This window comes from Ziziphus jujuba, chromosome 6 (assembly GCF_031755915.1).
Source record: "Ziziphus jujuba cultivar Dongzao chromosome 6, ASM3175591v1".
In the NCBI taxonomy this organism is placed as follows: Eukaryota; Viridiplantae; Streptophyta; class Magnoliopsida; order Rosales; family Rhamnaceae; genus Ziziphus; species Ziziphus jujuba.
The window spans coordinates 12,088,795-12,104,575 of NC_083384.1; the positions used below are offsets into that span (position 1 = coordinate 12,088,795).

Genomic DNA, 15,781 nt, shown 5'->3' on the forward strand with positions numbered 1-15,781 from the left:
GTCATCTATGTGATTGCTGATGCGACAGATGCCGTAAGCCTGTCACACGTGCGTATGAGTTGGCACGTATTGATTCCTAATATCGTACGTAGGCCCATACTCAGTGTAGACGTGAAGGGCTCGCTCTATTCTTCACCCTCTGATTGATAATTGAAAGCCGCATCGCATCTTTCTCAAAAACCCAAAAAATATATATATAAAATAAAAAAAAAAATCTGAAATTTTCTGAGTTCCCACGTGCGGAGAGAGAGATTTAATATGACAGTTTTTTTTTTTTTTAAATAAAACAAAAATTTAATGTCAAAGTTAATATGTCGAATATAAAAACCATTTATGATTCATCTCTCTCGGTTTTCAAGAGTTAAAGTCTTTTTCACTTGCACTAATTTGCAAAATTAAATTCCAACAAATGCTTGGATATATATATATATATATATTGCTCATAATTTCTTAGTACCTCTACATGTAATCAATATTTCTCATATATATATATATATATGTATGTATAAAACGAACATATCGATTTAGTATATTGAGAATTAGAGCATCTTCAAATATATCATAAATCATTTGGACGTGTCAATACTAAAATATAATATTGATCTCTTATTTGGTGTTTTCAAAGGAAATACTAAATTTTGGGTGAAGTATTTGGTAAATTACATATAATTTAGCATAATGTTTAATAATATAAAAAGATCTTTTTTGTTTATTGGAATTTATATACTCATGAATATAGATAAGATGCCTAACTATTGAAAATATTTTTTTGTCTAAAAAAAAAAAGAAAAAGATATAATATCATCCAATAAAAAGTAACTAATAAAATACATAAACAGATGACATAAAGCATAAAAAGAGTGAAATTGGGTTGTGGGGAAGTTGGAGAGAAATAAATAGAAAGAGAGGAATATTGGTGGTTGATGGGCATGGGCATGAGCTAGCTCAGAGACACACCCCGCCGCTGTGTCACGAGAAAAACCCAGCGGCTCAATAGACCTGACTTCTATTCTATCACTCTCTCACGGGGTCCCTGGTGTTGGATTGGTGGAGAATATTTGAGGCCAAAAAACAAAAGGGTTTCATTAGGCCAATGTACATAGTGATTAATGAGTCTCTGTGTGTGTGTGTGTGTTTCTGCATGGGATGAGGCGTAAAGTGTCAACCTGTCTTCTCAAACTTTACCTTTTTCTTTTTTCTCATATTATATAACATTATTCAAATTATTAATATATAAAAAAACAAAATTGAGGGTATTGGGTTTTGTCTTTCTAGCTTGATCTTTTGTTTGTTTGGTAGGATTTTATTTTTTTATTTTTTTAGATTAGAATGTTTTTCCCATATCCGAAACTGGATAAAACATATATATACCATTTTGTAGGAATTTAAATTTGGGACAAAAATTCTCTCCCACCCCCACTAACCCCAAACTCTCCTTTCCTTTTTGTCGAATTGCTTTTTTGGGATGGATATATGTGTAGTTGTGTCCCTATTGTTTTGATTCAGATTTTATGATACAGTGACAGTCAGAGAGACCCATCTACCGTATGTACACATACATTGTATAGTCCCCACCACTTTATATATATATATATATATATATGTTCATTTAAATATATACTTTCACAAAATAAGACTGGTCCTTCTCAAAACAATCATTGTAAGGACTATTTTGTATTTGACACTCGTATTATTGACGAGTTAAAGTCTTATATATGACCATCTGCCCACTTGATAAGATTTTTTTTCTTTTCTTTTCCTTTCTTTTGGTCCCTAAAATTTTGGTGATTTGCTACAAATCATGAACATCTCTTATGTGGTGTATGCCAAATAAAAAGAATATCAATTTTTTTTTTTTTTTGGGTCACAAATTAGTAAAGCTCTTTCTTTTTTGCATAAACGGTGGATTCTATCTTATATAGGACCCACATACATACTATAGAAAATCAATATTACTTTTGGAATATGAGGTTTTTATTTTTGACTTTATTTTTTTTTTATCTAAAGAAGAATTTTAAGATACACAACAATGAAATCCAAGATGTGATATTAGCATAGGATAAGGTTAAAGAAAATCAAGCTTTAAAAAAAATCCAATGACATGAAGGGTCTTAACATAAAACAATATAATAGTAAAATTTGTGGTTTTTTCACTCTTCTTCAAGACTCAATGGTTTTTTATATTCAAATATATTAAAACAAAAAGTACAGTGAGTTATCATTCACTATTTTACTTTTGAAATATGAAACAAATGTGTAATTCCCTCCCCATGATCAGTTAGTTATGTTTTTTCAATTTTTTTTTTTTTTTCAAGACAAATAAAGCCAAAGGATTCTATCATTCTTACTTCACATTCCCTTTGTTTAATGTGATATCATTGTGGTGATCCTACCAAGGCTCTCTAGAGAGTAGGCTGAATATGAATATATTTATAGTGTGGATGTAGTTTTGGATATACATCCACAGAAGAAGATTATTGGAGGGTTTGGGGGGTTCAGTGTCTGAGGGATAGCAGTCTCTTGTGTCAATTTTTTTTTTTGGGGCCATTAGATAGATGACATGGAAAGGAGCTGATTGGTACTGTTGAAAGCATGCAAAGCAAAGATAATAGGATTGGTAACACTTTTGGATTGGGAAACATGGAAGAGGCAAATTTTTTTAGGTTTTGTTTTTGTGTTCTTCTGTGAGGAACTGAAGATTCGATAGTCAGACTAATAGTTTTGTCTCGCCCAAGCTTTATGCAGTGAGAATGAGCTTTCTTCACTCTCTTTATATTTTTGTCATTTTCTAAATGAAAAGCACAAGAGAAAAAATAATTAAATAAATAAATAATAATTCAGTATTTCACTATTTTTAAATACCCCCTACCCCCAAAAAAAGGGGAAAAAAAAAAAAAAAGAGAAGAAAAACCATGGTTGCAGAACATTATTATTAATGTTATCTAGCTCACATTTTTTTCTTTTGTTATTAAAATAACCACTGGCACCATGCTGATTTCGGTGCTACCTTATTGGGTTATATTTATATTTATCATTATCATATATGTTGATATTGAAATTATATGCATCTTCCTATAACATCATTGATTCATTATATTTTAAAATAGAATGAAGAAATTCCTAGGGTTACAATCTAATTTTTTGAACAATAATTTTAAGTTTGAATTACCATTATCATCAATATAGAAAATATATTTCCATTATCTCTCTAGGGATTTTGCTATCCAACACAGTTTAATATGGGTCCACAATGGATATCAAAGCTTCATAATAAAATTGATATTGATTACTGTTGTTTTCATATGGGTGAGTTTTGGGCCACCTTATCAAGTTTTTCACTTTTGAAAGAAAGAAAAAAATTAAAAAGAGAGAAAAATTTTCATGTCTAAAGAATCTCCTTGCTTTTACAGGTCTTAAAGAAGGAGATTGTGGAATATAGAAGATTTAGATTGTTGAAAAAAAATAAGAAAAAAAGAAAAAAAAGAATAGCATTTGTTAAAATGAAGTAGAACAATTGGGTAGGAGGCAAAATAAAATTTCCGGAGATATAAAGCTCACCTTTCTCATAAAAATCATTAAGATATATTAAAATTATTATAAACCACATCACAGCTTCTTTGTGGTAATCAAATAATGCAGACATAAACATGCGCAACCCATAGATTCCACAAATTTTCCGGAAGCCATTATATCAAATTATTGTGTCATGGATCATAATTGCCCACATAATCATGCAAACCATATTCACACCTAAAGTGATATTCTCTTCTCTAGTGAAAACAGTTCTAATGAGAATTCAAGTTTTTTTATTTTTATTTTTATTTTTTATTTTTTTTTGGCACCTCCTTCTTCTGCTTTGCTCAAACTGAAAATGAAATAAAATTAGCATGCATAATTGCACATACATGTCAAACTGTAGAAGAAAAGGGGAAAAAAAGAAAGTAAACCCATCATTACAAAAGAAAAATTGAAGGCAAAAGGACAATTTAATTGAGTCTACTTTACCCCACACGCATACAGAACATATAAATCAAAGGCTTTTCATTTTTCCCAATTTAAAAAACCAAAATGTATAGAATGATAGTCCACTTTAAACAAAAGCCTCCATATTGGACCCCAACATGCCTGTTAACAAATTTATTCACATTTTGCCTCCCAAATCCACTATCATCAACCATATTATTCTTCATAGATTATACCTCTAAATAACAATTTCCATGTTAATCATGCTTTATTTAAAAAAAAAAAAAAGAATTTTTTTTTCAGTGCATGTGTGACAAAATTAACAGATGATGTATATAATTTGCTCGATTTGATGCCGCTAATCACTCCCACATGGGTGTTATTTTAAACCCAAAGATTTTGGCTAAGAATATGGTCCAACCCTTGTGTTTTTTTTTGTCTTTCATCTTCTTACTTGGATTGCAGAAAGGGGGTTTGGATTGGTTAAGGGGGGAATTTTTTTTTTTTTTTTTTTTTTTGAGGCTCTATGGTTCCTATGGACCTGTTAGGAGTGGCTAAAATGAGCATGATTAGGCTAAGTTACAGCAATTAGGGGAGGCACACATGAGGTAGGTCTCTCATGGGTCAGTGTTTGTCCTAAAACTTTCTCGTGGGAAATTTCTATGATAGGGCTTTAAAAAGAATTATATATGATTATTCAAGTAGAGTGAAGGAATCCCAAGAAAGAATGTAGAGTTTGGCATGTTACTAAAGCAAGACAAAGGGAAAAGAAGCATACAACAGGGTAATTTCCTAGGCATACCTTCTTAGGGATTTACAAATATTCCAAAAACATATCCATAGGTATATGTTTGGGAGCTAGTATTATTCACTGGCATGCCTTGAAATTTACAAATTAAAAATAAAAATAAAAAAGAGATTGCCTAAGTAGTATTATATTAGAAAAATTGCATGAAAATCAGCAGTGGAAAATTGGTTTTTCAAGGGTGAACAGATAGGGTAAAAAAAAAGAAAAAAAAAAAAAAAGAAAGAAAAGATGGGTCTTTGCTTTATTTTTTCCCTTTTACTTTTTAATGTTAAAGTGGAGAGAGAGGTGGATGATTTTATGCTTGGAAAGGATGTACATAAAAAAGATAAAGATATTGTTCACATAAGAAAGACCTCCAATTTTTTAAAGTTTTTTTTTTTTTTTTTTGTTGGAAATTTCTTTTTAGGATGGAATCAAATGGGTTGATCGAATTGCCAGCCACAATATTAAAATCAAAACTCATTTTTGTTCACATTAATTTCAGATCTTTGAATTGTATAATGGGCCAAGTCTGGGCTTCTATTGGTACAGTTTTGAGGAACTTCTTGCTGAAATGGGTCTGGTAGGCCCATCCTTACCCTGAAATGGGTTCCTATAAGTTCTTGCTGAAGATGATTATTACCCAAAAAAATTTAAAAATAATACTTGTTCCCCAAATCTTATTGCGATAATTTTTGCTATTTATAGTCTATGCTTCTTCATAAGAGTTTTCTGAAACGTTACACTTTTTCCACTTGGTTAGAATTCTTTTTTTTTTAAGCCTGAAGATCTTCTAGAAAACTGTCTAAATTCTTTTAAAAGCTCCTTTTAAATCTCAAAAAAGTTAGAAGCAGCGTTTCAAAAGCCATACCAAGCACGGCCTAAGCACCAAACCTGAGAAAATCAATATCCATATGAGAAATTATCCAATTGACAAACATTTTAAACTTTCGAAGAACGACACTCTTGTTATATCAAAATGTTAGTTCATTACAGGATCCTTGGCTTCTTTGAAAAAAAACAATAGAAGCAAGGTTATCTTAGCATGGTTATTCACAATGAAGGTTATCTCAGGCTGCAATGTGGACTACTTTGTCAGGTTAAAATCATGTCAAATGGTGCTAAGGTTCTCCTTCAGATGATGTAGCTTTAGGTAGACACTGTTCAAGATTTGAAATTTTGGCTGCTCTCCCACATGGTTTTCTGCTTCATTGCACAATTTTTGCAACTGCATTGACTTTGTCTGCAATTGATGGAAGCAGTCTAGCTGCATCAACAAATAACTCAGCTCCAGGTCCTTTTGTGAAGTCCTCTCTAGAACCCTGAGTTTGTAATCTCGAAAATAACTGGAGCGCACTCTTTGCTGCAGCATCTAGAGTGAGGAGTGCTTCCCTGCATGCAGTAATCTTTTCCAGCATTTCACTTCCTTCTAGAAAACATCCCTTATCATCTCTAGCTTCCATACTTTCTGGAACTGAGTGTTCAGGTAATTCATTTTTCAGGGAATTATGTATGCTTTGCATAGAGTTTTTCAGGTCCTGCAGTTGGCATTCATATTTATGTTAGAGTTCCATTTCACTAGTGCATAAGGAATTATAACATATAGATTCAAGTGTGATGGCAAGAAGAAAAAGAAAATCTTAGTACCTCACTAATATACACATAGAGAACAAAGAATAAGGTTTCCATCTTCAACAAACAAAGTGCATCAATTTTAACTGTATGGGATTCACAAAGTTTGAAATGCCAAAGGCAATCATCAAGTTCTAGTAAAACCTTTGTTAACTTCTACGACGTATCATTTCTCAGAATCTGTTTAAAAAGAATGTAAGAGTGTGCCAGGTTCAGTTGCATTTACAGACCTGTCCATGTGAATCTAGCATTCGCTGCTCATCCAGAATCTGGTATGATGGAACCTCTAATGCTTGTTCCTTGCAGTTCACCATTTTACTACCACTACCTAAACCTTGAAAGGGTGAATCGAAAAGTCTCTTGCAGCCTCCAAGATAGTCCCGGTAGACAACATATCGAGCAGAGTGCCTTCTCCTGACTGATGATTTGCCACTTTCTATCTGTTGTCAATAAGACGTGCTAAACATCAGTATAAACAAGAAGTCCTCATAATGGTTCCTACTCCATCGAAAACCAAGTGTTCTTCTTTACTAAATTTCATTCGTCATTCAATTTTTCTCTATACTAGTTCTCCATTTTTTCACTGCTATGGTCCACCCTATTGTATGATTCAATATTATTTTCACTTCCATTAAATAATGTTTCGCTTGAATAATAATGGAAACTAAGCTCAAGATATAACTCTAACTGTCACCTTTCAAAGAATTATTTAGTCCTAACTAGCAATTTGAAAATTATAGTTACTTAAAAGCCTTTGTGTTAACAAATGAGAAGCTGAATCTCCAAGACTGCCAATTAAAAATGAAACCCTTATAATGATTAAAACATCAATACTTAAGATTTATATAATCGAAGTTCACAGTTGATAAACATCACTCCAAGTAAGAGGAGAATAAACAAAGTCTAATCTAAATTCACAGTTGACAAACATCACTCCAAGGAAGAGGAGAATAAACAAAGTACTGACCTTAGTTATGGATGACAAACTGCTAAAGTGTTTCTTGAATAGATCATTGTTTTCTGACTTAATGTGGCAGATATCTGCGGTCTCTTGAATGCCGCATCCAGTTTTATATGAATGCAGCTTCTCAGCCATTTCCATGGTCTCTGGAACATCACATCCAGGTTTATCTGAATGCAAATGCCCAGCCACATAACCAGCAACAGCCTCATGAAATGTATTCATATTATCCATACAATGTTGCTCATTATTCTTGCATATAGATCCGGAATCATTGGCACTTGCATGCTTCTCCAATATACAGCCCTTCCTGTCATCCATTACCTGGCTATCATGCCCATACAAGTGCTGGTCATTACTTGGTACCTCAGGTCCGCAGTGTACTGCAAGATCCAAATAATTCATGAGACAATGTATAAATCGTTTAGAACAAAGTGACATTATTATAATATCCATTCACAAACTTATGAATAGATGTTTCACTTTACATCGAAAGTACTAAAAACCTCAAGATGCTAGAAAGTAGGTCCAACAATGTGTATCAAGCTAAGACAATAGAAAGTAGATAGTTTTTACACTAATCGCCTAAAAATTCAGTTTCAATTATGTTGGAATGACAAATAGCCATCTTGTTCTAAGACCATATCTTAGTTTTCATCGAGTCAGAATACATGTTTTCAGGAAGAACATATGCTAATATGGATGGTATATAGCAATTTCAAAATTGTTATTCTCTGTTGTACAGGTTGTCGCAAGCTTGAGAAAGATGATAAATAAACACCATTCTCTCATATATATATATATATATATATAGGTTCATACCCAGGATATTAAAGTGCTAATTATGTGATATTCCTGGTGATGAGATCTCCTTAACCAACTCATGAATAGTGTAAAAGTATTCCAAACTGTTTTATCAACTAGGTTTTGATTACTATGGAAAAGAAGAGGTTAACATATCAGTTAGCCATATGCAGACGGCTCAATCTTCAAACCAAGCTAACCCATGCATAAAATGATGCTACAATGTTTATATGACCAAAAGTTAAAAGATCACATTTCTGGCAATTTTATTTTTCTCATTCATAAGATAACTTGTTACTTTTCTAGCAGTAGACTTTCTTCCATCAATAAAGGTATAGAGTTATATCACATAAATACAAGAGTTTGGCCTTACGCAAACTTTGGCAAGACACTGACGGCTTTAATTCCTTTACATCCTGCATTGCCGGGGAATTCAGCAGATCCAAACATACAGTATAAATCGAGTGCCAACGTTTGTCCATGGCAAAGCTGCTAAATTGTGTACATGGCACCATGAGTGTGGGAGCAGAGCATTCTAATATTCATTAAACAGAACAATTGCTAAAATAATTGAATGCATACCTAAGGGTTTTTTGAGGTATTGAAGAATTGTGATTGTTTTCGGAATCAGGAGAACTTCTTGACAAGCTACTAAGGCTTGTCTCACTTCCCATTTCATGTCTTGGTGGCATTTGAGCTTCAGGGGAAGAAGGAGCACATCTCAGACCATTGCCAACAGAAGGAGAGAAATCTTTCAATTCCAGTTGCTGGGGGAAGCAATTAGAGCATGACAGAGCATAGAAATAAAATACAATCAATGAAAAGCAATGCCATTTTAAGATCTAGAAAACTTACTACAGGAATTAACTACTTGTGCGGACACAGTGATCAATTTTATTTCCCAAAAAATTAGGTCATTTAATGCTGGTTAAACAATATGTTTACAAGGAATCTATATCATTTTGAAATGACATACTTTGAGCATTTCAGACAGTTATGACATTATAATTACCATTAAGGCCATTATTAACTGGGGTGTGTATTGATCATTTCTGTAATATATTTAATTGAATGATTCAAGCATACAGTTTTGCTTTCTAAGAAACATGCTACATTCTAAAATGCTGGAAAACATGTATTTAATGAAGATTTTTAGGGAAAATTGCAGAGTCAACAGTGTGCAGTGGCCCAATCTACTTAATGTTATAAAGAATACAAGAAAGGGATTCACTTTCTCTGTGGGATCAAGATTATAACGTATTATACCTGGGGTGAAGTCAACCCAAGTTTTCTTGAGACAACTTCAGAGCTCATTACTTTGGCTTGTGCCCATCGAGGAAGTCTTGAAACACTAAATTTGAATGCCATGGTCTCTCGAGGGTCCTTTCCTCCATAAACAACTTTTCGCCCAATTTGGTTGGAGATTTCTGGTAATGACAGATCCTCAGAAATGTATCTGTCTTCTTCTACACAAAGAAAGGCTTGACGAAGTGGCCTGGCTAAGCTTTTTGGAGATAATGGACCACAATTTTCCTTCATCCTCTTCTGCATTATGGAGGACAAAAGTATAGGCACTTTCCATATGAAGATACAGCCATCACCTCCTACCTAAATGGATCAAGAAGTTAGAAGTCCATACACGATAATAAAAAATAAAAGCATTCACACACACATACAGACACATTAAATAATACTCACTCGGTAATTGCATTCATATTCTTTTCTATTTGTACCACCATGATCTCAACAATATGCACCATAAAAAGCCTGAACCTCTGAGGCTAACCAAGAATACAGGAATATTGCATTTTCAAGCTTACACCTATCTATCGAATTTGAGATTTAAGAGTCATAGAAGCTTACAGAAATAATGTGCTTGCAATCAGGTAAGAAGATGACACCAGTAACAACATCACCATGCCCCATAGCTTGTGTAACTAACTCCCCAGTAGTAAAGTCATAAATGCAGATTGACTTATTAGAGGAGGAGCAAACCAAGTAACTACAGCTAGGATCCATAGTGACCTGTGTAGATGATAAGGTTTCAGCATTAGAAGTGATGATGGTATGCTGCCTTATCGACCGCTAATATTACTAACCTTTATTGGGTCTCCAAACTCTTTATCTTGCTTGAATGATTTAATCAGCTTCCCAGCAGTAATATCGAATGTGTTTACCTTCTTATCCTGGAAGTAGGGAAAAACAAATTGTTAATTGCCAATATTGTCATTACTGGTCAAATGATACACAGATTATGAGATGCAGTTGACTACTCAGGTAGGTTGCACTTGAAGCTAAATCCTTTCTCAGCACTATCTGATACAAATTAATCAACAAATTAAGTTTGGATAAGAACCTGCCCAACAGTGACTGCAACCTCCATTTTTGGATCGACAGCCATGTCATATAAGGTTCCATGAGATGCTGTATGATGATGATGACGCACAATTGCAAAACCATTGGATGTGATATTAACATCTCGAAATACCAGAGACCTGTAGGTAAAAATTGATAATCTTGTCAAAAAATGAATTTGAATGAAATATTGAAATTCATTTGTTTCCCATAGCAACAAAAATATCAAACCACATATAAGAAAGGTATCTCAAATATCTAGGAAACTAGACTAGTCATGTTATAAGTGAACAGAACTACAGAAACATAAATAAGCAACCTTTCAGAAATTTTAGAGAGAAATCCACCTAAATATTGCAATTTCAAATACCATGCAAAACAAGATAAGCTTGTCCGAATTGCAGTTTAAATGTATAAGAATCAACACATATATTGTTTTACAGGCAGACTCTTCTAACAATTTGTTCAAATAATTTGAATGGATTAAAAAAAAAAAAATCCACAATCCAAGTTCAAGCAAACAAATGGAAAAAATTACCTATCAGCACTGCAACTTAAGATCTTAGAGCCGTTGTAACCAAGTTTTATGGAAGTCACTGCACCAACATGGTCTTCAATACTTTCAATGAGATCAAAATTCCTGTTATGAAGGAAGCATGCTTAACACTCCAATCACAAAAACTAGAATAGCCCAAAAAAGCTATGAGGACAACCTTTGGACATCAAAAAGATGGATTTGTCCATCTCGCCCCCCAGAAGCAAGAAGATAATGGCTATCAGTAAATTCTCCAAAATTATCACACTTTTTCTTTGACAAGCTAAAGCTCAAACAGAGGATCTCTGCATCATGAGCACCCTGCCAGATGACAACGAATATAAAAATAAGATGCATATTTTTTTGTGCTTACATCAGTTTGTTTCTACAAGCAAGGATTTCAAACTTCATGAAAGTACCTAGACTAACCTGGAAACATGTATAATCAAAAGTTTGTAGATTATAGATATGAAGATTGCCCTTGCAATCTCCAGCAGCAAGGTACACTCCATCTGAGCTAACTGCCATTGACCGGAATCCTTGAGAGCTAACACCTAACTCAACAGCATCTCTTTCAAATGTTCCCGCACTGACTACAACAAAATCATAAAGATAGGCTACATATGTAATTCTGAAACACTTAAGAAATTGCTTGGTAACTATTTTGTCTCATGTAAGAGCCTAAAAATTTTTACAAGTTTTTCATGTATTTATTTAAAATTTTGTTTTAGGATCTAATTCTTGTAGTAATTAAAGATTCAAGAATTACCTAAATGTGCAGTGCCCATTGATTCAGTATTCAGAGAAAGCTGGTCTGAGTTATCATCTAATGAGCCTGGTTTCAACAAAAGATCCCATAACCTAATGGTACCATCTGCTGAGCAAGTTGCAAAAGAAACTCCACCAGAACAGCCTCTAGCAACGCAGGCAAGAGACTGATCATGCATGTTTTCACAACAAAGATTCTTGATATCCCATATGCATGCAGAATGTGAAACTAACACACAGCACCTTGTAGCCTGGAAAGATATTATTGTTTTATTGCATTTGGATGATTTTAAAAAGTAATGCTGAGCTCAAAAAGCACCCATATAATGATTTGAGTAACAAGAAAGTCACAAAAAGTTATAATAGTAAAGTTTTTTTTTTTTTTTTTTTTTTTCCCTCTCTCAAAGAAATGACAGTAAAGACTGGAACATAAGTTCCAAGTCCTGGACAAAGCAATCACCTGGTTCACATCATGAATATCCCATATATAGAGACTATGATCTCCATAGACAACCACTGCAAACCATGAATGTACGCTATTTTGAGCTAACATACAGATAAAAGTTGAAAAGCAAGGCAAATCTAGTCTTAAATACTCACCAAGCTTTTCTGACATCATGAACTGACAAGCAATAGCATCGGGAAGAACAGGAAGAACTTCAAAATCCTTTTCTGTATCTTTAGCGTGGGAAACAATGTCACTCTCCACACAGTATTGTTTGGATTTTGAATATAGTAGACTTCCGGCATATTTGAGAGTCTCAACGTTAAAGAGGCACACAATTCCATTACTACAAGCGCAAGCAATTAGCTTGTTGGATATAGATAATGCAAAACCTTTTCTGACCTGAAAATTATGTTTTGAAAATGGCGAGGCGATATAAAAGGTAATTATCACATAATAATCCGTAAAACAAGCATTGAGAAACTCTACTATGTGCCTAGGGGTTGAGCAACTTTGACTTGATGCAATGCAGCAATGGAGATAACTATGATCACATGACACAAACTTTAAAAATTATATCCATATTCTATTTTACTGAGAAAAAACAAAAAGATATTCATATGCTATTCATGGTTTCCATTTTGCTTTAGATACAGTTTGTTCTGAAATTGATGGTGAACCATATAGAACAAGTACAGTACCTTTAAATCCACTGACTTCCTTACTGACAACCTGGAATTTACAAGGCACAAAATACCTGTTAAAAAGGAAAGAAACTGTCAGTCTGAGTTAAATCTTTCAATATTAGTAACTTAGATTGACAGTGAAGTGCTCTACCTGCATCAGTCAATGCATAGACAGGAAAAAGATCACCAGCCTGGTCAGAATTAGAAATACTACTGTCAGTCCTGATTGCAGATATGACAGACACGAAAGAGCTTCCTTTATGAAGACCAATATTAACATCTTTCCCATTCTTTGCTAGTGAAGCAGCCCCTTTATTTAAACGAGTCTTTGGAGATGATCCAACAGTCCAGAACTTTAAGTGATTCTTCCCAGCAGTTACAATGAATTTTGCATCTGATGAGAAGCTAACCGATGCAACAGCAGAAGAAGATGAACTTGCTCTAAGCTTTGCAACCAGCATACACCTCTGCCGGTCCCAAAGATAGATGTATTCCCCAACGGATACTAGATATTTTCCTAATAAAAACAACCCAATTCCAAAAGATATTGAAATGTATAAAAATAGTAAAGAGAAAACTATGATAAGGCAACAAATCAGGTGTAGATGATTGTTTTTGACTAACCATCAGGTGAGAAAGCAATGCATGAAACCCCATATACATGACCTTTTAATTCAGATGCAAAGGCCAGAGTGGCACTGTCCCACACCAACACTGCAGCTTGAGTTCCTGACTGCAAAATCATATTAGATGCATACAGATCAATATATATATATATATACACACCACTGAATGCCGATTTTAGAAAAACTTTATAGAAAGAGTCGTTTTTGACTAGGCAATATGGGGGCCCGATGTTGCCTAAGTGCCTAAGTCTTGATTACAATCCATGGGATATTTCATCAGATTAGATGTAATCAGCTGAAAATGGCGCGATATAAGTTGCCCAACATAGTCCAATAGAATATTTTCCTATATATATATATATATATATAGTCTTGCTATAGAACACGCGCACGCAGACTTTATTAAATGCATGCACACCAAATTACATGTAATCCGTGGCATATATTATCTAACTATATGTAAATCATGGAATATAATATCTAGAATTACATGTATTTTGGCGTGCACCTGTTTGATAAAGTGGGCATCGGCACGCTTTCTATAGCAAGATGATATATAGTATATAATCTACAATATAAAGATATATAACAAAGGAAAAATGTGAGCAACACAAATCAAATTTGCAATTCAAGCTGTTGTTTACCCTCTACAGTAATCTTCAAACGAAGGCAAAGGTTAGGAAATATAAATTTAATATGAATCGAACAAATTCATAGAACAGTGTGCAAACGCAGTTATGTAGATTGGATAATTCTTTCAAAAACATAAACAGAAAAAAAAAAAAATTCACAAAATGGAGACGATATGGAAGTGATTCGTACCTCTCCAGCTGCAATGAAACGGCCATTTGAGGACAGCGCCACACAGCTCAGAGGTTTCGGCATTCGATGAAGCACCATGAGGTGTGATTTGGAGCCAGATTCCACATCGTAAACCACTACGACGCATCCAGCTACATATGCACATTTGGTTGTCGAGATATTGGAAGCCAATCCATTGCAGTTCTTCGTGGTCAGGCCGATAATCTCTTCCAGAACTAGCTGCAAGAGAGAGTTCAACGAAAACCGACAGCGTAAAAGAACAGAAAATCAGAGGCAAAAAAAGACAATTTCACGAAATGAAATTACTATTTGACTTTTTTTGTCTCGGGAAACAAACACAGGAGTAGTGGGAGGGTTAAAAATGTTGGGGGAAGAGGATGATGTTACCTTGGAAGACTGATCTGGTTTCTTGACCTTGCGGTTCGTCTTCATTTTCTGATTTAAACAGAAAAGAAAAAACAAAAACCCTAATTTGAGGCTTTTTCTTTTCTTTCTTTCTATTTTTTTCACTGAGAAACTAGAACTTCGTGTTGAAGAAGAAGAAGGATTCAGAGTTGTTAGCCGTTACATTTACTGGCAAATCCTCAAATTTCAAACTCACAAAAAGAGGGAAACTTCCAACGGCTTTAGATTTAGATTTTTCTTTTTTCTTTTTTTCTTTTTTATTTCCTTTCTTTCTTTTGGTCCTCTATCTTCATGGTCACAGTGCAAACACGTCATTTCAACTATAATTTGAAACCATTTAAAAAAAAAAAAAAAGAACCAATAATTTGAAACCAAACTAAAATCACGGGTTGCCAAATAACAATCTTTAGTACTTCAGTCTAATTACGTAAACCCTTGTACTTTGAAAGCTTTTCACTATTATTTTTGTGTTTTGAATTTCCTTTTATTTAGATATTTCTCTTCTAGCTTTCATAATATAGAATAGATAATTTAATTCTAATTTGAAGACATCATTTTTTATATATGATTTAAACTAACACAATTATGATAATGGAAACTCAATACCAAACAAACACCCTTGCCTGAGCACAACTGATTTAAAGAAACATCTTATATTAGTTTTAATTATAGTTTAAAATATTAAAATATTTAACAAAATTTTTAAAAAAAATTTATTTTTTAAATACATCAAAAGTAAATTTAGTTTTCAAATAAAAATAAATATTTATTTTATAATATTCAATGAAATTTTTAATATTCTTTTATAATTTTCATAAAAATTTTTGAAATTGCTATAGATTTCTATGGAATTTTTATAAATTTTTATAAAAATTTTGAAAATATCTATATTTTTTTTGTTAAATTTTTTATCAAAAATTTTTATAAATATTATTGATTTTTGTAAACTTAATATTACTAATAATTTTTTTAAGCTTTTAATTGTCTTCCAA

General features: G+C 33.2%; 1 protein-coding gene across 5 annotated transcripts; it reads right to left on the reverse strand.

Moving 5' to 3' along the window:
- Positions 1–5,698: 5,698 nt before the first annotated feature.
- Positions 5,699–15,073, reverse strand: LOC107430725 (uncharacterized). Of its 5 annotated transcripts, none has more exons than XM_016041599.4 (20): positions 14,772–15,071; positions 14,385–14,603; positions 13,561–13,669; positions 13,088–13,453; positions 12,952–13,007; positions 12,406–12,652; positions 12,266–12,321; positions 11,807–12,056; positions 11,467–11,630; positions 11,216–11,358; positions 11,041–11,142; positions 10,504–10,642; positions 10,247–10,333; positions 10,011–10,172; positions 9,414–9,755; positions 8,730–8,914; positions 8,521–8,639; positions 7,350–7,726; positions 6,613–6,822; positions 5,699–6,288 (listed from the first exon to the last, which is right to left on the reverse strand). In XM_016041599.4, the coding sequence occupies exons 1-20, from the start codon at positions 14,814–14,816 to the stop codon at positions 5,959–5,961; spliced, it is 3,708 nt and encodes a 1,235-aa protein (XP_015897085.1). In that variant the 5' UTR covers positions 14,817–15,071; the 3' UTR covers positions 5,699–5,958. The 5 variants fall into 5 exon arrangements, with proteins under 5 accessions (XP_015897085.1, XP_048319317.1, XP_060673982.1 ...); XM_048463360.2 differs by having other exon boundaries at positions 8,521–8,636; positions 14,772–15,070; XM_060817999.1 differs by lacking the exon at positions 6,613–6,822 and having other exon boundaries at positions 14,772–15,073.
- Between the last annotated feature and the right edge of the window lie 708 nt (positions 15,074–15,781).